At 37.6% G+C, this 23133-nt stretch overlaps 1 protein-coding gene across 7 annotated transcripts in view; it reads left to right on the top strand.

Annotated features, from left to right (window-relative positions):
- SGO1 (shugoshin 1) overlaps positions 1-22777 on the top strand; it is a 31668-nt gene extending 8891 nt beyond the window's left edge. For 2 of the 7 annotated variants that reach the window (XM_014072035.2, XM_087712849.1), the window contains exons 2-11: positions 6485-6536; positions 13180-13242; positions 13705-13848; positions 13932-14128; positions 14297-14398; positions 15161-15228; positions 16171-16325; positions 20710-21555; positions 21988-22162; positions 22321-22777. In XM_014072035.2, the coding sequence (XP_013927510.2) occupies positions 13713-13848; positions 13932-14128; positions 14297-14398; positions 15161-15228; positions 16171-16325; positions 20710-21555; positions 21988-22162; positions 22321-22459 (1818 nt within the window). In that variant the 5' untranslated portion in view covers positions 6485-6536; positions 13180-13242; positions 13705-13712 and the 3' untranslated portion in view covers positions 22460-22777. Of the gene's footprint in view, positions 1-5995; positions 6059-6484; positions 6537-12014; positions 12095-13179; positions 13243-13689; positions 13849-13931; positions 14129-14296; positions 14399-15160; positions 15229-16170; positions 16326-20709; positions 21556-21987; positions 22163-22320 lie in introns of all 7 variants that reach the window. The other 5 variants (XM_087712850.1, XM_087712851.1, XM_014072025.2 and 2 more) reach the window with 5 other exon arrangements.
- Positions 22778-23133: the final 356 nt, after the last annotated feature.

The raw sequence follows: 23133 nt of genomic DNA, 5'->3' as shown, positions 1-23133 counted from the left end.
ATATTGAGGTCAGGCTGATAGGTCTATAGTTTTCTGGATCTGTTTTTCCCCCTTTTCTGAAGATAGGAACCACACCAGCAATCCTCTGGTAGTTCCCTGAGGCTCCAGGATCTCTGAAAGATATAGTTCAGTTGTTTGGAGATCTTGTCTGCCAATTCCTTCAAACCCTGGGGTATAATCCATCCGGTCCTGGTGATTGGAATTGTCTAGGGTAGACAGGTGCTCACTTACCATTTTCTTCCCTATTTCAACTTGTGTTCCTAATCTGATTTTTGTGGTGATCTGTTTGACAGGTTGGACTGTTTTATCCCTTTTGTGTAAAGACAGATGCCAAACATGAGTTAAATAGTTCTGCTTTCTCCCTGTTGCTTGTCACCTTCTTGCCACTTTCTTCCAGCAATGGACCAATTGTTTCCTTAACCTTTTCCTTGTTTTTAACATGTTGGAAGAAGTCTTTTTTGTTATTTTTTTACCTTTGTGGCAAGCCTTTCTTCAGTGTGAGCCTTAGCTTCCCTCACTTCATTTTTACACGCACTCTAGTGGCTGACCAGTGAACAACGTCTGTGTCTACATTCAAGAAAATGTTTGAGCTAATCCTAGTCATAGAATCATAGAACCCTTCTAGCCATGGCAAAAGGGTCAGACAGGCCGGTCCCCATGCTGGAACCCACCACAAACTGAGAATGGGATGTCCGACTATGAGAAATCGCAGAAGCACCTCAGATAGCCTATGATCTTAGACAGCATTCGCTGAGGGCAGAACATATAGCAGGGTGGAGAACATCAGAGCCGACTGGCTCAGCCGGACCGAGGTGGACAATTCGGAGTGGAAGCTGCAGCCAGCAATCTTCAAGGAGCTAGCAGAGTGCTTCGAACGTCCGGAGGTCGACCTATTCGCCACCCCTCTCAACGCCCAGCTCTCGAGGTTTTACTCCAGGTACTGGACACGGGGGGCGGAGGGGGTAGACACTCTCCAATGCCTTTGGCCCCGGGGGTTCCTCTGTGCCTATCCACCCTTACCCCTAGTCCCCAGGGTCATACAAAAAATCTTGTGGGAGGGGGCGGAGGTGGTACTGATTGCCCCACACTGGCTCTGAAGGCCTTGGTTTGCCGATCTCCAATTCCTCTTGGTGGAGAAGCCCCAGGAGAAGATCTCCTTCAGTCAGGGGTCACTAGAACACCCGGACCCTCAGTGGCTCCAGTTGACCGCTTGGCCCTTGAGCAGAGCACCCTGAGGGAAAATCTCTCTTCCCCCAGGGTTATACAAACTATCCAGGCAGCTCACAGACCTTCCACGGAGCGCATTTATGGCCTTACATGGTGGGCCTTTTCAACATGGTGCATCTCTAGGGGCCTTGATCCGGTCCGGGCCATTGTTGCCCAAGTTCTGGACTTCCTTCAGGTGGGGCTGGACAGAGGGTTGGCTCCCAACACGATTAGGACACAGGTCTTGGCCATTTCATCGGTACTCCTGAGCGGAAGATCTCAGACACTGACTCACCATTCGATGGTCAGGCGGTTCCTCAAGGGGGCCTCCAATCTTAAACTGCACACGGTGCACAGGTATCCTGCCTGGGACATACACAAGGTGTTGAATGCTCTGACAGGCCTTCCGTTCGAACCATTACGTACTGTCTCTCTGAAGTTCCTGACACTTAAGATGACCTTTTTGGTGGCCATCACCTCTGCCAGGAGGATATCCGAACTGCAGGCTCTGTCTACCAGGGATGATCTCTGCCTGTTCCACTAGGACAGGGTAGTGCTAAGGTTGGACCCCTCCTTCATACCCAAGGTGTGATCTTGTTTCCATTGCTCTCAGGAGCTGATATTGCCCATTTCTGCCTGGGCCCTTCTCACCCATTAGGGAGGAAATGGCACACCTTGGATACAATGAGGGCTCTGAAGATTTACCTCAGAAGAACCAGGCCAAACAGGAAGTCAGAAGCCCCATTTGTTTCCTTCCAGCTGGGGTCCCTGAGGAACAAGGTGACCTCCACCACAATAGGCAAGTGGTTAAGAACCTGTATGGCTTCTGCCTATCAGTCACAGGGTCTGCAAACACCAAGGTCTATCACAGCACGTTCTACACACCAGCATGGCCACTTTGGCGGCCTAGGCCATGCAGGCCTCACTATCTGAGATCTGTAGGGCAGCCATGGGGTCTCCCCCCTCACCATTCGTGAGGCATTACAAGTTGGATGCCTTTGCTTCTGCGGAAGCCTCATTCGGACGTAGGGTGTTGCAGGCTGTTTACAAGGCGAGGGAGAGGCATAAGTTTGGGCATATACTCAAATGTGTAACCCTCCTTAGGGACGTGTAGACTTTGGTACGTCCCATCCTGGATACTCCTCCCCTCACTATGGAGAAAGGCTGTTGGTACTTACCTGATACACCTCTTCTCATAGTGGGGGGAGGAGTACCCAGACCCTCCTGGATATGGGTACATTGCAAAATTGTTATGTTGTTTGTTGAACTGTTCTGTTGAAGTAATAAAGGTTTGAGACTAAAAGTTTAGAGTGGATGACACAGCGAGTCGGATAGAGTTCTTCACCGATAACTGGGTGGAGCCTAGTGACCAAGGCGTGGCTAAAAGAGCTTATCTGACTCAGTCCAATCAAGAGAGGACAACGTCCTGGATACTCATCCCCCACTATGAGGAGAGGTGTATCAGGTAAGTTCTGTCCATTTTGAGACAGCTGTTGAAATGAAGATGTGCATGTTTGCTCCTAGCAGTAAGTAAGATTGTTTCTCCCAGTTGCCCCATTATATTTTAGTTTTTAAATAAGGGTCTAAATAAGCGGCTCTTTCTGGAGAGTAGAACTTGCAGTTGATATCAATCTATCAAATTTATTGGCTGCTCATGTTACTGTAGAGTAACTGTGATGCTTGCAATATTAAAAATAAAACTATAAATAAAACAAAACTCAAAATACAAAATATGATAGCTAAAAGATGGGGAGGGAGGGAATAGAATGAGCAGAGGGAAAGTGGAGTATATTAATCTATAAGCCATCTACAATCTGAAGACAATTCCTCAAGTCAACTGCAGACATCTTATGGAAATTACTGCTCCGGATTCCCCAGGCCCTCTGGCAGAACCAGGCTTTCAGCGTCTTCTGGAAGAGTATTAGAGTGGGGGGGGGAGCATTCTAATCTCTGGGGGAATGATATTCCAGAGAGGGAGCCACCACTGAGAAAGCCTTCTGGGTCCTACCAGGTGTATCTCCCTCAGGAATGGAACCCGCAACATTCTCTGCCTCCCCGCTCTGATGGGTTGGGTAGATGTGACTGGCAAGAGATGGTCCCACAGATGATCTGGTCCCAAGCCGTTAAGGGCTATAAAGGTGAAAAACAGTACCTTTAATTGTACCCAGAAGCAAATTGGCAACCAATGCAGCTCCTGCAGGAGGGGTGGTACACGTGCACACTGAGGTCTGCACAAAACCATCTGGGCCGCTGCATTTTGCACCAACTGGAGCTTCCAGATGCTCTTCAAGGACAGCCCCATGTAGAACACGTTGCAATAGTCAAGATGGAAAGTGACTAGTGCACGAGTGACTCTGAGTATGGATTGTTGGTCCAGGAAAGGGCATAAAACATGCACATCCCGCAGTTACGCAAAGGCCACAACTTCCACCTGCTCTTCGAGCAGGAGTCATAAGTCCAGTCCCCTAGATTATGCACAGGGTCTGTTTGGGGTAGTGTCACCCCATCCAAGACCAAGGCAATTCTCCTTGAGCCAACAAACCCCAAACCCAGAGCCACTTTGTCTAGCAAGGATTTTGTTTCAACCCATTGCTCCCCATCCAGCCCCTAATAGCCTCTGTGAGAGAGAGGAAATGGCATCACTTAACTCATCATGGGTCAAGACATACAGCTGAGTATCAGCATATTGGTGATACCCCAATTGGTATACAAAACTTTGCCCCCTAGAATTTGTAAGTTACATTTGCATACCAATCATATCATACATTTACGTACCATATCTGTATGCCAGCTAAGTTTCTTTTGTGGTCCTTAAAGAACCATAAAAATAATAGGGAGTGAAATTTGGAAATGTTCAGATTACTAATATGATTTTGTGCAAAAGTCCCCAACCTCACATTAAAATCTCCCAAAACATTTTTTTGAATTTAGTTCTACCAAGATTTGTTTTAAATTCACACATATGCCAGAGAAATATTATGTGTGAGTATATACACATCTCACATCACAATCACTGAGGTCTTGTATGGAAATTTAACAGCTAACCAAAAAACATGAAGAGGCGTGCCTGGTCATTTTTATCTTTCCATTTGAGTTCTTCCTTGATCAATATGGCCAGACTCCCTATTGCCCAGTGTTTCTCTTTTATTTTCTGTGCTAGGGTTATCCATGACTTAAAAGCCAGTTAGCGTAATTTGTTCATCGCTGGCTGTTAACCAGGTTTCTGATATTGCAATCAGACCAAGACCAAACACAAATTTAGGAAGATTATACAGTTTATTTTTCTATCCTGCTAGATTCCATGCTAATATAGGTATCATTGATCATTCTTGTAGGGAACAAAAAGAAGAGTTAATTAGGTGGGTTGTTATGTGTTCTATCTTTGTACTTAATATTAAATGGGAAGTATTGGAATTTTGGTTTGAGATACAGGGATTGTTTTGGTCATTCAGCAGAAGTGATGTTATCCAAGATTCTTTTGATATTTTTAAAAAATCACATTAGTTTGAAATTTGCCTTGCTCCAGTGAGTTTTGAGGTGTGCAGGTGGGGTACTTTTGCAGATTAGCAATGGCATGTGTAAGTATTTTGCCACTTTGAAAGTTTTTTTCTTCTATCACTCTGGAAAGGTAATAGGGACAGGAAGGTTAATTCATTGTGCAAAGTTCCATGTGTGTATGTTAAAAGCTCTTCTCATCTCTCTGTATGTTTGTTTTTCCGTGGTTTAGTTTCATTGTGATTCTTCTATCCCAACTGATCTGTACTGGTGTGTATAGCTTTGCAAAAGACTCTCCTTTGCTGGAGACTGTTTCTACCTCTTGATGGTACCTGGGAGAAGCGTGTGTTCTGACTGATCTAGGATACTCACACCCTTTTTTCATCAATGGAATAAGTGGGAAAGCAATGGATAAAAACATTGCTGATGAACTGTTTTGGGAAAGGCTTCTGCTTGTGTCTTGTTTCTGTGGTGTGATATTTAGTGTTGGGGAAAGTGTATAAACTAATCAGTTACAAGAAAGCAGAGAATGCAAGGAGAGCCATGTGTTCCTGGCATTGTTGTCCCATAAAGTTGGGTCCTTTTATCTGGCATGCAGGCCTAACGAACCATACCAGTTAGCTGAAAAGGAAATGTAAACTTTTATTTGCAATTAAAAGGACTATCTAGAAGCAAATTCCAATTGAGCGCATCCCAATTTATAGTGGACACCTCCTTATATGGTTTTGAAAAGTCTATATTGTCATGAATCAATCATGGGAACACATTATAAACCAATAATTAAGAACAACATCAACATACATCTTCAGTGCAATAGCAACACAGTTTAGCTAAAGGTTACAAAGTAGCTATGACCTTTATCTTATCCATGGCCTTCCTCTGTACTAAAAACATTCCTAAGCAACTTGGTGCAAGGTCTTGCTCATCACCTTAATGGCTAGGCATTCCTGAGTTGGAGACAGATGGTCTGGTCAAATTGGTCTCATTTCTGCTCAACAAAGCAGTTGAACTCCATGGCAACATGTTTTAAATAATAAGTATTTTAATACATAAATAACCAATAGTTTAGCAATACATAAATACAATTGGATTAAACTTAAGTGAATTGGGTTATCTTATCATGTTCCATTTTACCCAGCATCAAAATTTGCAGGGTTACATAAGCCACAGAAATTTATGAAGAATATATTAAAATTTAGACTGCTGAATAGACTATCAGCCTGACTGGGGAAAGGCAGAAAGTATAATTAGAGGATTGTTGCTCAACCAATATTATCTTATTTCTTTTAAAAAGGTTGGCAAAACTTTGGCCACATGAAGACATCAGGAAGGAAAGGAATTGAATACACAACATATTGTGAGTCCAACGACTAATAAGAACAATATAGCACAAAATAAAGCTTTTACCAATCTAAAATTTGGTATCCCAGAATTTAAAAAATAATCATTGTGTGTACTGCTTATTACTCTGTGCAGAATAAAAATACTGTAAGCTAGATGGCATTTTCATTTTTCTTCAGTAGCTGTAAGCACCTCAAGGGCCCCATTTTACTGTTGCTAGGACATCAGCAATTGTGTTCAAGGACTTCACAATAGAAGTCGTTGTGGCTCTAATAATCTACAAAAATTAGTGCAACATATATAATAGGCTCAAAATATCCTTTAAAAAAATAAAAAGTCAATGTTAATATCAGATTTACACATTTATTCTTACCAGTTTACTTTTCTTTTTTCTTTTTGCAAATGTAAATCCATCCTGACCTTTTAAAGTATTATTTTTCAGCCAATCTATCTCTTTTACCTGGGAAATCAAAGCTGTTTCCAGAATTAGCTGGGTAAGTTGACCTTTTTTCTCAATGGACGTACCGCTGTCTTCTTATAATGGACAGTATGAAATTTGGATCTGTTTCACATCAAACACCTGCATTCCCTTTACTGCCAAACTAAACCTGGGAGCAATTTAGACATCATCTAGAGCAGGGGTGTCAAACTCACGTTGTCACGGCGGTGTTACATGACGTATTGGGAAATTTTTTCCCCTTCACTAAACCGGGCATGGGCATGACCAGTGAGTGACGCATCTGGCCCGCGCGACACAAGTTTGACAGCCCTGAGCTAGAGGTATGGAGATCTACCCCAATTGCTTTTATGGTGTCCCAAAGTAGGCACTAATATATTAAAACCAAAGTAGATGCTTCGGTGGACATTAATACTATTTACAAAGAGAAGACAAAGACCTCCTAATGTGATTGCTTAGTCTACCAACTGCCAGTCTCAAAAATATAATGATCCTCAAATTACTATTTTTTTCAATATTTAATGGTGATAACTTTTATATATAACTTTCTATTATATATACGTTTTCCATTTAACAAAAGTAGAGGTTGTGGTAACCCTGACCTCATTTTTCCTTTTAAATAAAAACAGCATTGTACAATTTAACAGAAAAAAACCTCTTTAATACTATTTCTAAAATTAAAATGTATAAACCTGGAAAGAAAAAAAAATACGTGCATTGGCACAAGAATTTATTCAGTGCTTAGACTGATTGAATAGTCAAAAGTTGTTGGAAAAAAAATCAATTAGAACATTGTCCCTATTTTTTCTCTATTTTTAATCTTGTGCCATGTTCATAGATAAATAAAATTCAATAAACTCCTCCTATTAACCCATTTAATGTCTAAAGGTAAAAAAGAACTTGCACTGTCTGGCCATTGGACTGCCTATCCTAGAATAAAATATAAGGTTCCAACTCCCCCTTTTGCTCTTTGCCCAAGTTGTGGGTGAAGCAAATTGCCTTGAAAAGATTAAAAAAAACATCCTAGGCTATTATCTGATCCAAAGTGACCTTGTGTGTCTCGCCAGGCAACTGGCTTAATTTTAACATTGATGCTAATGACTGGATCAGGATTAATTCAGTAATTTTTATTTTAAATGTTATCCAGGCTAACTTGCCTCTTGCACGTGGACATCAAAATGTGCTTCAGAGGGAAAGAGTTATTTTACTGCTGTATCTGTTCTTTGATTTCTCCAGAAATAGCATTTTTACATTCTGATGTTTAGGAAAAAAGAAAAGAAAAACAAAATAAATGTTTAGGATATATTGGATTTTACTTCCAGTTGTATGAAAATTTTCACAAGGTTCCTTGTGTACAAAAGTCTACGCATGCTGATAATCAGTATAAATATTCAAAGGCAAAATATGGAGGTTTCAATTTCTGGGCTGAGGTTTCTGAGGGACAAGTTAATTTTCATAATGTTTTTCTCAGGGTGGAGGAAATACCACCTAATTCATTGCTAAAAGAAAAAGGTTTAATTAACATTTTTCTGTTGGTCTAACAAGTAGCATTTTCACATTTAAAACTACTAAAAAATTTCATGTCTTTCTCTTATATTTCCATTTTGATGGCGGGGGGGGGAATCAGGAATTGTTTACCCCACTTTCCCCTTCTTTTCTTTGTATTTATTAGTTTATTATTTTTTATCCTACCTTTATTTATTATTTAAATAAAGAGCCGAGGTGGCGCAGTGGTTAAATGCAGCACTGCAGGCTACTTCAGCTGACTGCAGTTCTGCAGTTCGGCTGTTCAAATCTCACCGGCTCAGGGTTGACTCAGCCTTCCATCCTTCCGAGGTAGGTAAAATGAGGACCCGGACTGTTGTTGGAGGCAATATGCTGACTCTCTAAACCGCTTAGAGAGGGCTGAAAGCCCTATGAAGTGGTATATAAGTGTAACTGCTATTGCTATTTATTTGATTTGTGTTCCTCCCATCTCATCTAGAGGCAACTTTGGGCCTCTTACAAACATTAAGTATAATAAGTATAATTAAGGCAAGGCTGCTAACATAGCTAATAACTCCTTCAATTTTTTCTCACAACAACCTTGCGAGGTGGGTTGGGCTGAGAGGGAGAGAGACTGGCTCAAAGTCACCCAGGAGTTTTTCATGCCTAAGGCAGAAATCATCCTCTCCTGGCTTCCAGGCCAACAGCAACAATTGCAAATTGCAGCCATTGGTATCTAAAGGGTTTCTTCGATTTCCCCCCTCCAAAATCCTTTTGGCTGGCCTTTTCCTTTTAAACTTTTCTTTCTTCTAGAGGCAGCCTTTAGCATCAGAGCTCAGTCCCATAGATATCAGCTTAATCATTCTTTAATTATCCTCTACTTGCATTCTACTAACATTTTCTTTTCATTGGGGAATGTAAAAAAATTAGCAAAACTATGGCAATTGGGCTGACAATGTTTACAAATATAGAAAGGTAAAAAGGTCTCTATTCCAGGAGGAGACCCTGCCTTAAAGGTAGCAGAACAGAATATTCTGTTGGCTTAAGTAGTTAGTAACAAAAGTGGGAAAGCGAGAAGGCTTTAATCACCAGTCGTTTTCCGCTTCCCCCCTTTTTCAAATATTTGGCAATGGTGAATTCACAGGCTCTTGCTTAACTAAATGAAGTGGAGGAGCTGAAGCCTTTACGTGTCCTCCATGGATTTTGTAAGTAAATCCTGCTTTAGAAGGTATTGTGGGCACAGTGAATATATATTTTACATCATCTTTCTTCCCCCTCTCCCACCAAAAGAACTCAAAAACATATCAACATACACAGTTATTCCCTTTGGTCATTTGTCAGCAAAGACAACTACCAACGTAACAATAATTGCAATTGAATAATAGTTTCAGCCGACATTAGAACCACAGGAAATTGCTTCTCCTTCCTGCAGGAATGGTACTGAACCAAAGAAAAAAAATTCACAGATTGTATATGTGTAACAAAGGCAATACAATAATATTATATTCACAGATCGTGTAACAAAGACTACTATAAAATGGTATAATATTCCGAAAGCTCATTTTACAGCCATCTTCCAAAGAATGTCATGACTGAAGATTTACATACAAAAAGCTCCATTTTGGTCTTAATTACAGCAAATCTTTTCTGATTTTTTATGATGCATCCAAGAGGGCTACATTCTCGGATCTTGCTCTATACTCCTCCCACTTACCATTCAATGCCATGTGTTGCTTCCTATTTTCCATCTGGTCCCAGAAAGCAATAGCACACAGCTGAACATTCCTGGTCTTGGTGCCCAGATGCTGAGATCTTATCAGGCCTGCTCCAATGATCAGATAATAGGAATGGATTTTATACCTGTTTTGGATGTTCCAGAGGTACTCCCTGATAATGATTGAGAGTACAGACCTTCCCATCATCTTTGGCCCTCCTTCGACACTCCTTGAACATAACAACTTTGAGTTTCTGATGTCATCATCATGCTAGCCTAAACATCCATCTCCACTTTATTCAGTGATGGCTCATAGGCATGCAGCCTTCTACTAAAAGTAGTATTGGAGCACATGGATCCTCATTTTTCTCCCAGGAAAATTCCGATCATAGTATAAATAGATTTGCTGTGGTGTTGGATAGACAGCCCAGAGATCTAACCACAAATTTAATCAAAAGACATTCATACACTTTTCTGTCATTTTACTTTATATTTACTAGTATGTGGTGTTGGGCAATATTTCCGGATCAGTTCAGCAGAACCAGACAAGGCCTAGAATTGTCCTAGAAACCACACCAGATAGCTGGAAAGGAAAAGAAAATTTTAATTTGCAAATAAAAGGACTACCTGGAAGTAAGTTTCAAATGGACACACTTAGGCTTGGAGTGGATCCTCTCTTATGCAATTTTTAAAAATATACATTTTCTTGAATCAATATAATGGGGATGGAAACACATCCCCTTATAAATCAGTCATTAAGAGCAACATCATACATATATCTTCAGGGATCATAGTAACACAGTTCAGTTAAAGATTGCAACCTAAAGATTACAAAGTAAACCCTATATTTTTCCATAACCTTCCTTCTTACTAAAAACATTCCTAAGGAACTTGATACCAGGATCTTGCCCATCACCATATTGCTTAGGAAATACTGTTCTTTGAAACCATGTTGTTGTATACCTCTATTACTGGAATTGGAGAACCCAGGCAATTGTGGTAAGTGAGCTGCCTTATGCTCCATGCGGGGGTATATAATCAGGCGCCTAAGTTTCCAAAGAAGGTCCCTGTTTGTCAAATCAAATGCTGCACTGAGATCTATAAAAGTTGTAAACAGATTACTGGCTCCCTTTAACCTTTTTTGTTTTTTTATTAGATGGATTAAAATGAAGCAGTTATCAGTAGTGGAGTGAGCTGACCTAAAAGCACTTTGCTTTTGAGGAAGCAAGCCCTTTTTCATTACCCATTTCTCAATCTTATATAAAAAAATACTTGTCATACAATTTTGCTACAATGTCAATTAAGCTAATTAGTTTATAATTTGAAGGATCAGCCTTTTTTCTCTTGTTGTAAATGGGAATCAAAATAGACATTTCAAGTAATGTCAGTGTGACATTTAAATAACTTTGGGGGATAGAAGACTTCAGAGATTCTTGTTGAGCGTCAGGGTCTGAATAAGCTCTCTCTTGTTCAGTCACCAGAGAGTATTGTGGAGTGGAGGTACAGGTGTCCTGTTGATCATTTTGTGGGTCCTCTAGTCCATTAGTCCATTTCAGGCATAAATAATTGGCTGTAATATTTTTCCCCTGTGGAGGCAGGTATATGGGTGTCCAAAGATAATCTACATTTCTACAATAGTCCTACAAATGAGTGCCAGAAAAGAATTAAGTGGGTTTTTGTTTATCTTTAAATATAACGAGAAAGGGAACAAATGAGACTTTATGCACTTAATAGTTTTCTTGTACTGTTATCTAAGAGGTAACATGGCAACATAATTATTACTTGATGAATAGTTCAATTTGTAAAGTTGAGGATACTTTGGGTGGAAAGGTAATAGCATTTAGTGGGAAGGTAACAGCGTTAAGTGCACCTCTGTGTATAGTCATGCTGGCCACATGACCAAGGAAAGTGTCTTCGGACCATGCTGTCTCCCTTGGTTAAGAAATGGAGATGAGTACCACTCTCTAGAGTTGGACACAACTGGACAGGGGAAACCTTTACCTTTTACATACATACATACATACACACACACACACACACATCATCATCATCATCATCATCATCATCATCATTATCATCATCTTAACTGATGGCATTAATAGCAAAAGCATTTAGGCTGGTATTAAATCAATAATTTGATTCTAGACCTTGGGGGTTTGTATTTGTTTTAATTTATATATCAATATCACTTCAAGATAATTAAAATGGTAAAAGATGACCTCAGATAGGCTTCCAATTTATAGCTAGGATTTGTGTCTGTAATTTTAAGGAAGCTGTATTCTAGAATGCTTCTTTTTATCTTTGATTTCTTTTTAGAAAACTTCATGTTTGAGTTATAGGAAAGGAACATAATGTTTTTAAAATACTATTGTTATATCACATGTACATTGCAGAAGGTAAGTATGGATGTTTAATTATAGAGTTGTTTTCCATGATCTCACTGATATTAGAAGTGCATAAAAGAAACACGTCTAAGTTTTGATTGCTTATCTGTCTGAAAGCCCTCCATCATGTTATACATTTGAAGGAGGAGAAAATATTTGGGAAGATGTGGTGATAGGTGTGTGTGTGTCTCTGTGTGTGTGTGTGTGTGTGATGTTTAAAGTGCTAATATAAGAAACCATTCTCAACAATCTAAATTGATCCTGAATAGTGACAAAGAGAAGATTCAGTCAACCTGTGGCCTAGAAAACCAAATTGTTTCTTAACTGAAAGTCATGGTTTTGCAAGGCCATATTCAGAGTTTTTGCATGATTTAGACACTACATTGGATGAACATTTGCTTTCTTTGTATTTTCTTATTACTCAAAGGAGACAGAAATCTTAAGAGACCATTTAGAACAACATGATCTTGGATATGACCTAGATAAGACAGTTACTGCAATAGGATAGCTGCAGTTTTGCTATAGATTTTTGTTGGTGTCAAGGTTTTACTTTATCAACTTGCTACTGCTTTTAAATCTTTACTAATGAAAATCAATCTGAATGGACTATAATGTATCATAAGCTTGATGCTAAATACAGCCATTGAAATTTAAGTGTGCTGTAAAATTTAAGAAAAAAATTATTGTACAATAAAAGGAAATTGTTATAATATTTTAGTGTTTATATTATATTTCATTTGTGAATTTTTGAGCATTTTTATCAAAGCTCAGAAACCCTGTCTCATTTTGTTTTCCTTAAGATTTGCTAGCCTTACTTTTTACTGTTCATAGGCCTTGAAAGTAGCTTGCCCAGGGAAGGGAGATAAGGTGTACATTTCAAGGATAGCTTCTCATTAGATAAATTATTCTCAGAAAATTTAGAGGCCCTGGCATGGGAGGAAGACGTTCCTTATATGGAATGATGAGAGGGTAGAATTGGTTGAATGGGTAAAGGGGTGGCATTGTAAAGGAGGGGCTAATCATGGTGTATATAACCTGTGCTGGAAGAAGGGTTCTTTGCAGCTTCACACCTAACAGCTTGCTGTCACCATCTTTAGGTGAAGAACAAGGGACTTTATGCAATTGGCTGTTTTCTTAATCCCAGCTCAGAATTAGATCTGGTAAGAAATGAAATATTCCAATAATACAAATATCATAAGGGTAAAATAACATTATTAACTATTAACAATTCATAAATAAAACTAAAATGGATTTTTCATCTTTCAAATGAAATAAGCCATAAGGAACAGAATGCAGTTGGTGTCTAAACTGCTTTTTTATAGAAACAACAGCAACTTTACAAGAGGGCAAATGTTTTTATTGCTTATTAATAAATGCTTTATTTTAAGCATCTCCTTGATCCTGATACAGATACCAAAATATCTAATTCTGTAAATTCATATCCATTTGTGTATTATTTTTCCAAATTTAACTTTTACATTAAGTCTATTTTAAAATGCTAAATGTGTTATTTTTTCTCAAGTATAAAACTCTTCATTGTTCTAAAATGTAGTAATTATAAATTATTTTTAAAATGGTAAAATTTTAAATATATCTGAATACAACAGTTTGTGTATTTTTAGAATGAAATATGGCGAAAGCTTTGAAAAAGTCATTTAAGGATAGTTTGGAAGATATAAAAGAACGAATGAAAGAAAAGAGAAATAAAAAATGGGCAAGGCTGGGTAAAGCAAACCAAGTTTTACCTATTAAAAGTAAAATTGCAGGTAAGTATTTTAATATTCTTTTTTCTCTCCCCCCCCCCTCCAAAAATAGAATTTTTGAAGTTACAATTATCTATCTTTTCTAGATAATTCTGTGGCACAGTTGAAAAACGTCCAAGCAAACAATCGTGCTTTAGCTTTGGCTTTAGAAGAAGAGAGGAGTAAAATGAGGGAAGCACACGATATCATATTGTGTTTAAAGAAAGAGTATCAAAGCTTGAAGTTTCAGAATTTTGACTTACAAAGAAAGCTTAAGTTACAGCAAGAAAAACAACATGCTGAGGTATTTGTTTTAATATGGTTTCAGAAAATAAATTATAAATAATAATTTTAAAATTATTTTGCTATCATATTGTTTTAATTAATTTATTTTTACTTTTATGTTTAAAGAAGCTCATTGAACTTTACTATGAGATGCCTTTTATACCTATTTTATTTTGTTTTGAATTAGAATGGATTCATGGTAGTGAAGAAGATTATTTCTAAAGTTGTTCAAGATCTACTCAGTGCAGCAAATATTCTTGATCCATTAAATGTCTCTTCTGCTAATTTTGTAAGTTTTTTATTCTGTTTGTATGTACATTTGTAATTTATACATCAGTCCAGGCTACTGGAAAAATATTTATATAAATCAAAGTTCTTGACTTATTAGGATCTAAAAATTGTCTCAAATGTGAAATGAGATTCAAGTATTACTGAATTACTTTGCGAAAACTCCAAATGTCCTATTCTGTCATCTGAATGTTGCAAAACCATATTGGATAAGTTGCAATAACAGATTGATATGTTTATATTTAATTTCTTAAATCCTTTTGGACTTCAAATAGGATAACACTCCTGTTTTCGTCTATAAAGCTCAAGTGTTCTCTTCCTATTTTTTACACCTATTTTTTGCAAAAGTAAAGTGATAGCATTAAAATGATATTTGATAATATGGGATTTATTTTTAATATTATTGTCTGATGCTACAGCTAGTAACGAGTTGAAAAACAAACTCTTAATGAAGGTGTATGATCAACATAAATAGAAATTCAGTGTCGTTAGCTGTAGACATTAATTCATGTTAAAAACACAAGTCTTGATTAATGTTTTGTAAGATTTGAATTACACAGGGAGTTTCTATTTTATAATGACCTACTATAGTTTTAATTCGTCTTACTGACCTTTCACTGGTAGAATTCTTCTTACTGACCTTTCACAGTAAATTGATCTACAAACTGCTTTTGGAACCCATGTTTAGGCATATTTTTCAAATATTTTATCTGACTCAGTTAGGGATACCCAATAATTTCCAACATATCTTTAATTTCTTTAGAATACAATTCAGTATAACTCCAAACCTGAGGAATGTGCTTCTGGAAGTTTAAAGAAGCCTGATTCTTTGTAAGTATACTTCATAAATTTGGATGTTTAAACAAAATAATTGGTTTTTAAAATCTGTTTTAAGAATGCATGAAGTGCTTCAATCAAGCCTAATTTAAGCAGTGTATAAAACCAATTGATACCAGTTAACACAGTGGATTCACACCAACATAATATAAAAGTATAATAAAAAATATAATTATATTACTATCCTGTCACTCAAGCCCTAAAGATCTTTTTTAATGTTCAAGTTGTTAACAACCTCCAAGAGAGTAACAACTTTAGCAAAGGTGAGGTGTGATGTATGAGAACAAGCTGATCCAGAGAAAGGGATCAGGACAAGGAACACCTGCTTTGTGAGCAGGGGTAGGGTTAGGGTTTTCCTTTCATAACTCTTAATAGTTGAGGACTTTTAGCAGGCATTCTCTGTCCTTTCACTAGATGAGTAGACTAAGCAGAAATATTCAGGCCCTGACAAAATGTAAAAAATAAATTCTACAAGGCAAGTATATTTCGAAATAGATTTGAGGTGTTTGGCTGTTTTCAATTTATTTACTATAAAGAAACTTATGAGTTTTGTATTAATTAATAGAATAGGATTAGTAGTTTAATTTTATTATCCTGGGGCAGAAATAACAAAGCATTATATTATATTATTTAAGTGTTACAAAAAAATCATCAGAGATTATGAACCATTTGATTTTACAAGACAATATAATATTTGAAGTTTGATTAGAGATTTTTTTGCGTTAAAATACAGTATAAGTTACATTTAATAAACAACACTTCTTTTATTTCACCTTTTTAAATATATGTTCTTAAAAGATATTACATTTGAAATATTAATTCAAGTTTAATTTAAGAAGCAGTTTTAGAAAGATTAAGAAATTTAATGTATGGTTCTCCAATGTAACTGTCTGTTTTAACCTAGATATTTAAAGCTATCTAATCTATCTTTCATAGGGCACTTCTAAGGCACATTCTTGCTGTAGAAGTAGGTAAAGAAGATGCAGATGAAATACAAGATAAAGTGGAAAAACTTTATTATTATTCAGATTGTCACTTAAATTTCTGTGATGACATTGAGAATACAGCTTCAGTGTCTCACACAGATACAGGTGAGCTATCTTAAAATTTAGTTTTTAAAAGTGAGGCAAAAACTTTAACTATTGATTTATGCATATTGCAGATTAATCATTTGCCTGCTTAATTAGGAATTGTTCTTAAAAGGCTCTCAAACTATAATTTTTGAAACTCATATTTTAAAAAGTCTATTGTATTATGCAAATGAAGGAAAGTAAAATATATAGTTCTAGTACATAAAAAATAGCTACTAGGATTCTAGAAAAGTAAAATGTCAGTCCCGAGTATGAAATGTATCTATTGTATTTTCAGTATGAAGGGTTTATATACTTACAACAAGCTCAGGTTTTTTTTAAATACAGCATTAAATTGTATTAAACAATACATTATTAAACAAAATAATATCAATCAGTCTTTCATCAGAAGAGGGCCAGATTAAAAGTAGAAAGCAAATACATATAATTAATCTAGTGTACTCTTTAAATAATTACAAAATGTTTTTGCTAGGCCCAGTGATTGATTAATCCATAGTTCATGAGTTCATACATTCCAAAGTTTTGGTATATAGTACAGAAGTCACATTAATACGTTTCTCAAAATTATCTGAATGTTAAACTGGGAACATAGCAGAACAAACCCATATAATAGGTATATGTACCCACAATCATTTTATTTTTCCAAGATAAAGAATTTGATAACTGATCTCTACAGTGTCCAGTAAATATTTAAGTAGTAATTGTTTGTGGAATTAAGACTCAATTAATCTAAAAAAATATGCTTAACATTCTTTAAGAGCTTTACTGGTTTATCAGTATGGACTATTCCAACTCATTATTGCAAATTACTTATATCCATTTTTAAAAAAATAATTGAATGTAGGTTTAAAATTTTTCAAATCTATTTCAATTGATAATTTACAGGTTTTAGATGCTATTAAAGTATCTTACACACTTCAAATTGTGAAGTCAGACTTGAATGTATTAGAATGCTGCATTTTAAAACATTTGTTTGTTTGTTTGTTTGTTTGTTTTGGTGCCTTCAGGTCAGTATTGACTCGTGACTGCCTGGACTAGTCCCTGCAGTTTTCTTGACAAGATTTTCTGAAATGGTTTGCCATTGCCTGTTAAGTAGGTTGTGGGGGAGTGATTGGCTCAATGTTACTCACATGGATTTGTGCCTAAAACAGGTTAAAACTCAGGCTCCCACTTTTAGCCTGATATCTTAACCACTACAATATATCCTCAACATAGAATAATTTTGTTCAACAACAATTCAAAGCTAGGGTGGCTTTGAATAGGGACAATGAGGGACAATTGTAGCTCTGGAAGTTACAGCTGTTGTACCATCAAGTCATGTAATCAAAATTTGGGCACTAGGCAGTTCACCCACTTATGATTGGAGAGTTGCTTCATCTCTCCCCACTGAATATCTGCACTCCATCTATGCCCTTTTGAGTTTCTGCTACCCTAGTTGACCTTTGCCATCTTCTTGTCCCTGTTGCTGACCAAGCATGCCCAGCCCGGACCTGAAGGCTTTCTTTCCCAGACCACTGAAGTTCAATTTCTTTGTTAGGCCTGGGGAAGATGACTTCATATGGCCAGCACTGCTTCGCAAAGAGCCAGAGCAGGTACACCTCATCAGCAATGGGAGCAAGAAGACAACAAAGTTCAGCTGGGATGTCAGGGCCTCAGAATGCAGGATGGCCAGGATGATTGGCTGGGATTTTTTTTGAGGGCAGCTGAAGCTTCCCAGGGCAGCTGTAATTTTTTGCCATGCTGCTGGGTTGTTTGAGGTTTCCCAAGTTGACTGCAATTTTATGCTCATTGGCTGGGATTTTGCACCATACTGCAACTTGGGCTTCTTATAACCCCAGAGTTGCAGTGTGTCAATAAGACCTTGAGCTGCAACAGGGCAAGCAGCCCCAGAGCCACACTGATCTGTGGCTCCTGGCCATTCAGCAGGGTAGGGTGCAGGATAGCCAAAAGGGCAGAGATGAGAGAGAATATAATCAATTGGAGGGTGTTGAAAGGGACATGCCTTGGAAGAATCAGGGCTCAGGACCACTGTTCTCTCTAAGGTGCGCGGTTGCACGGCCGCGCACGTGGCAAGAAAACCCTACGCAGCAGTTTCTAACTGCCGTGCAGGGGCCTCACAAAATCTAGGGTCAGTGCGGGGACGGCGGCAGGAGTTTACGCGGCACAGCTGGCCTCCTAGGCACCGGCTGTGCCGCTCATTACCGTCAGTTGCCCTGTGTTCAGCAAAGCAAACGTGGGGAAGTCCTTTGCAGGCAGCTAGAACTGGCCGCCCACAAAGGACCTCCCCAGACTTGTTTTGATGAGCACGGAGCGACTGACAGTAGTTTGTGCCGGCTGCGGCCGCTCAAACTAGCATCAGTCGCCCCCGTGTTCAGCAAAGCAAGCCCGGGGAGGTCCTTTGTGGGTGACCAATCCTAGCCGCTTGCGCCCGGCGCTACGGCTGAAATAAACCCCCAAAGCCCCTGCTGCCACCAGAATATCTGCTGTCTCCTCCTCCAACAGCACTGCCGGATTTGCCACCCGACGCTGCGGCTGAGGTGAAGCCGCCAAAGCTCCCGCCAGCACCCCTGCCCAGCTGAGGTGTTCTGAGCGGAGGAGGAGGCACCGCCGCCGCTACCATGGGCGGGGGCGCCAGCGGGAGCTTTGGCTGCTTCACCTCAGCTGCAGCGCTGGGCAGCAAATGTGGTGGTGCTGTTGGAGGATGAGGAGGCAGCGGCAGCAGTTATTCTAGTGGCGGCGGGGGGCTCGGCATCTTCAGAGGCAGCCCTGCCCCCAGTGAAAAAACCGAAGATGGAGCAGATCCACACAGATGATGTTGCCGCAACATGACTGGAGGAGGAATTCTGGGAGTTGAAGTCCACAAGTCTTAAAGCTGTCAGGTTTGAAGACCCCTGAGGTTTTTTTTCCTAAAGGGTTATGGGTGCAAGGATCTTGTAACTTGACAGCTTTAACACTTGCATGCTTCAGTGCCAGAGTTTCTGAGCCAACATGACTGGAGGAGGAATTCTGAGAGTTGAAGTCCACAAGTCTTAAAGCTGTCAGGTTTGAAGACCCCTGGGATTTTTCTTTCTAAAGGGTTAGAGGTGCAAGGATCTTGTAACAACAGCTTTAAGACTTGCGTGCTTCAAATGCCAGACTTTCTGAGCCAACGTTTTGGTTGCTAAGCAGGACCGTTGTTAAGTGATACTTATATAACACTTTTAATTAAGCGGGTACCTTGAATAAACATAACTTTGAGTTTCAAATAATACTGATTTCGTTGTTGTCTTAGGTGACATCTGTGAAAAAGATTCAGGTGCTCAGGCATGAAAATGTGCCACTCAAACACTACTTTTCTGCTCACGCTGAAAAAAAAGTAGAGGGAACATTGCTCAGGATTGGGAAGAACCAAGCCTGAATGGCTTAGATTGATGTCTAAGCTATTGATAAAGTTCCGTTACTGGTAGCAATGGGGACAGTCACAATTGCTGGCATTAAGTGATGCTGTCACATATCACATTTTATGACCATATTGTTAGCAATAGAAATTCTGGCCCCAATTACCATCAAAACAAGGATGGGTGGTACATGAAATGGTTCCTATAATTTATTTTTTCTTGCCTTGAATGAAGGGAAAAAATGTTCATGTAATTGAAAAGCAAAGTGTGGGCATGATGCAGTCAGTTGGGGGCATGACTTATAAGCATGTCCGGAAGATTTGTCAGAGATGGCAGCAGACAAAATTAGGGAGAGAGGCAACAGAAGAGGACTTGTGGAAGCAGAATATGAATGTGCACCAGTTTACTAGAATATGTGGAAGCAACATTTTGAGTACTACTAATTTTTAAAGCCTTAAAAAATAATCAGAAATGCTCTGTCATGATGAATCTATTTGGGTATCAAGATCAGGATGGCAGGCTATTTTGAAAATGTGCCATTATTAGAAACCTGTCTTTCTAGCAAATAAGGAGTGTTGCCTCCTGAGCTACATTCAGGTTATGGAACGCACTTGTTTGGAAGTTATTTTCGGCCTACAGTTTTGGTAATTGAACATTTTTTAAACTATATTTTCCTAGCATTTGAAATGTTGTCTTTAATTTATATTTTTAGAAGCTTTATGACATTCTATTAACTGTCTTGCTAATACAAAGATGTGGTATAAATTAAATAAATAATGTAGTTAAATGTAAGTAATCCATGCCTCATTTGACTGGAAGAATTTCATAGCAACTAAAATTTCATTATTTGCATCTAATAAATTTTATTAACTATACTGTTTACAAAATAGAACTTGTTAATTATTATGGAAAGTATGATTTATAAATCTATACATTTGCTTAACTTTCTAAGTTACTTCTCTTTAAATATAGCTTTGCTGGTCACTGATGCATACCTTAAATTCTAGGTTACCAGAATTATTCCTGTGAAGATCATCCAGATCATGTAAACTCTGGAAGCAGAATTATTTCAGTTGATGAAGACAAGCAAACTGATTATTCTGTATCTAAAAATGTTTCTACCCGTCGTCGTTATTTAAAAATTAATTCCCTCAGTGAAGTCTTTGAATCAGATGATGGCACTCCAGCTATCAGTGCTGATCTTTCATGTTCAAAGAATAATAATAATGAAAATTCTGAAGAAATATCTATTAGTCAGGAGGACAAGCACAGTGTAAACATTGATAAATGTGTATCAGATATGCAAATTGAATCTGATAAAAGTGATTCAGATACACAAATTGAAAAGGCCACAGCTTTTTCAGAACAAAGTAATTTTAATAATAATGGTGGCTTTAAAACTAAAAAAGGGAAGGGTCAAAAGAGAAAATTGGTAACCACAAAAAATGTGCCCAAGGCAAAATCCAACAAAGACAAAAACTGCAATAAGCATGCCGGACCTAAACAAAAAGCAAATATATCCATTCCTTCCAATGATGCTTATGATTTTATTAGTGAAGAATCTGTTCATATAACACCTTTCCGGCAAAACAAACAAAATGAACATGTTGATGACAAAGAGTATACAAAAGGAGAAATATGTAGTGGTGAATCGTCTGTTTCAGAAGAAGATCCTAACGATAGTCTCTATGTGCCTTACTCAAAAAAATCAAAATCCAATGAAACTTTAAATACTGGAACAGATGTAATCCCACTACGCACAAAATTACGATCCAAGAAAACTGTGCCTGAGCAACATGATATAAATCCTGAGGGGGAAAACAGGAATACTAAGATATTTGAATCTTATTTGGGTAAGAAAATTCTTGCTTTCTATGTCTATTATTATAGAAATGTATTAGTTTAGGACATAGTTCTCAATATCCAGTACTGGAATCAAAAATAGTACATAGTTGCAGATTCTAAAAATTGTGTGCATTTTTGCTAATACTTTTCAAAATATTTTTTTAAAATAAATATGCACAAATGCATTGTTTCCTTGGTCTTCCCCTTGCAATATAAGCTTTAAAAATTTACCATACTTTGAAGTAGCCAACAAAGCATTGAACTTTTGTTTTAAATGAACAAGCTATAGTAGTCATCATTTAAGAACTAAATATTGTTTATATTCAGTAATATATTCAAATTTTAAAGCTGAGTTCACTTCAGATTAGCATTGCCTGAAACTGGAGGGGGAGATAATAATGGTAGCTATCGGGGAAAGTGACAGTAATTTCTTTCAACAGATGAATCATCTGAGGCACTTCAAAAACATCATCTCAATGATATTACCAATGTTGCATCAACTTCTTACCAAACAAGAATTTCTTACCTAGCCTTGGGTACCATAGCAAAAGATGCTACTCACCAAAGACGTAGAAGTACTAGTTACGTGAGTTATAAGGAGCCAAGTCTCAGTGGGTTAGTATCTTTGTTTCTGGATTCTCTCAAAAGTAAATTATATAACCTTATGGTTTTTCTTACTGTAAGAACTACATTAATTTCACATTTTTGTTATTATTTGAATTGTTTCAATTTATAAATTTTACAAAAAAAACAAATCTAATTTGTTTTGATAGGAAACTTAGAAGAGGAGACCCGTTTACAGATACCAGCTTTCTGAACTCTCCCATTTTTAAAGAGAGAAAGAACAACAAATCCAAATCTCTTAATAAAAAGATGCTGTCCAGATACAATGAAGCATTTGTTGGTTATTAAGATACTCATAGAATATCCTTAGCTTCTCATTAATATTATGCTGAAAGTATATTAACTAAAATTCTGGAGATGGAGCTTTTTGCATGTTTCTGACCTAGATTTATGAATATTGATAATATTTTATATCACACATCCACTGACTTCCAGAATGTATCTATTCAGAAAGATGTGAATAACCTATTGTCATTTTAATAGGAGCTACTTCCTGAACGTGATAGAAAACAATAGGTTTGAAATGCAATTATCATTTATTTGCTAACAAATGCAGTTTATTTTAACAGTCTGTCATTAGAAATAAACTATTGTACTTTCTAAACTATTATTATTTATAATAAAAACATGAATAATTTTGATTAAAGGTAATTTGGTTTAATTATCAATGATAGTTTCAGTCTCCATATTTTTGCAACTATTCTAACAGTTTGTAAAAAATAAGCTAAATATGTTAACTTGTAGGTTTATCAGGAATAAACACCAGTGAATACTAGTAGTTCTGAATGAATGTGAGTTGGCTTATATTTCACAGCTATCCAACTTCCACATTGTCATAAGTCTTGTGTGATGTGATGTATCAAGTTATATGCTAGTATTTTTATTCAGTTATTTCAAAGCAACTATTAGTCTTCTAATAGCACTTACAGCAAAGAGAAAGATAAGTAGAAACCTAACCGTAT

Source organism: Thamnophis sirtalis, unplaced genomic scaffold, assembly GCF_051295495.1.
Source record: "Thamnophis sirtalis isolate CommonGarterSnake01/CBP01778 unplaced genomic scaffold, rThaSir2_p1.2 scaffold_4, whole genome shotgun sequence".
Lineage (NCBI taxonomy): Eukaryota > Metazoa > Chordata > Lepidosauria > Squamata > Natricidae > Thamnophis > Thamnophis sirtalis.
The sequence above is the reverse complement of the archived record's forward strand: the minus strand, read 5'-3'. Positions and strand labels throughout refer to the sequence as shown.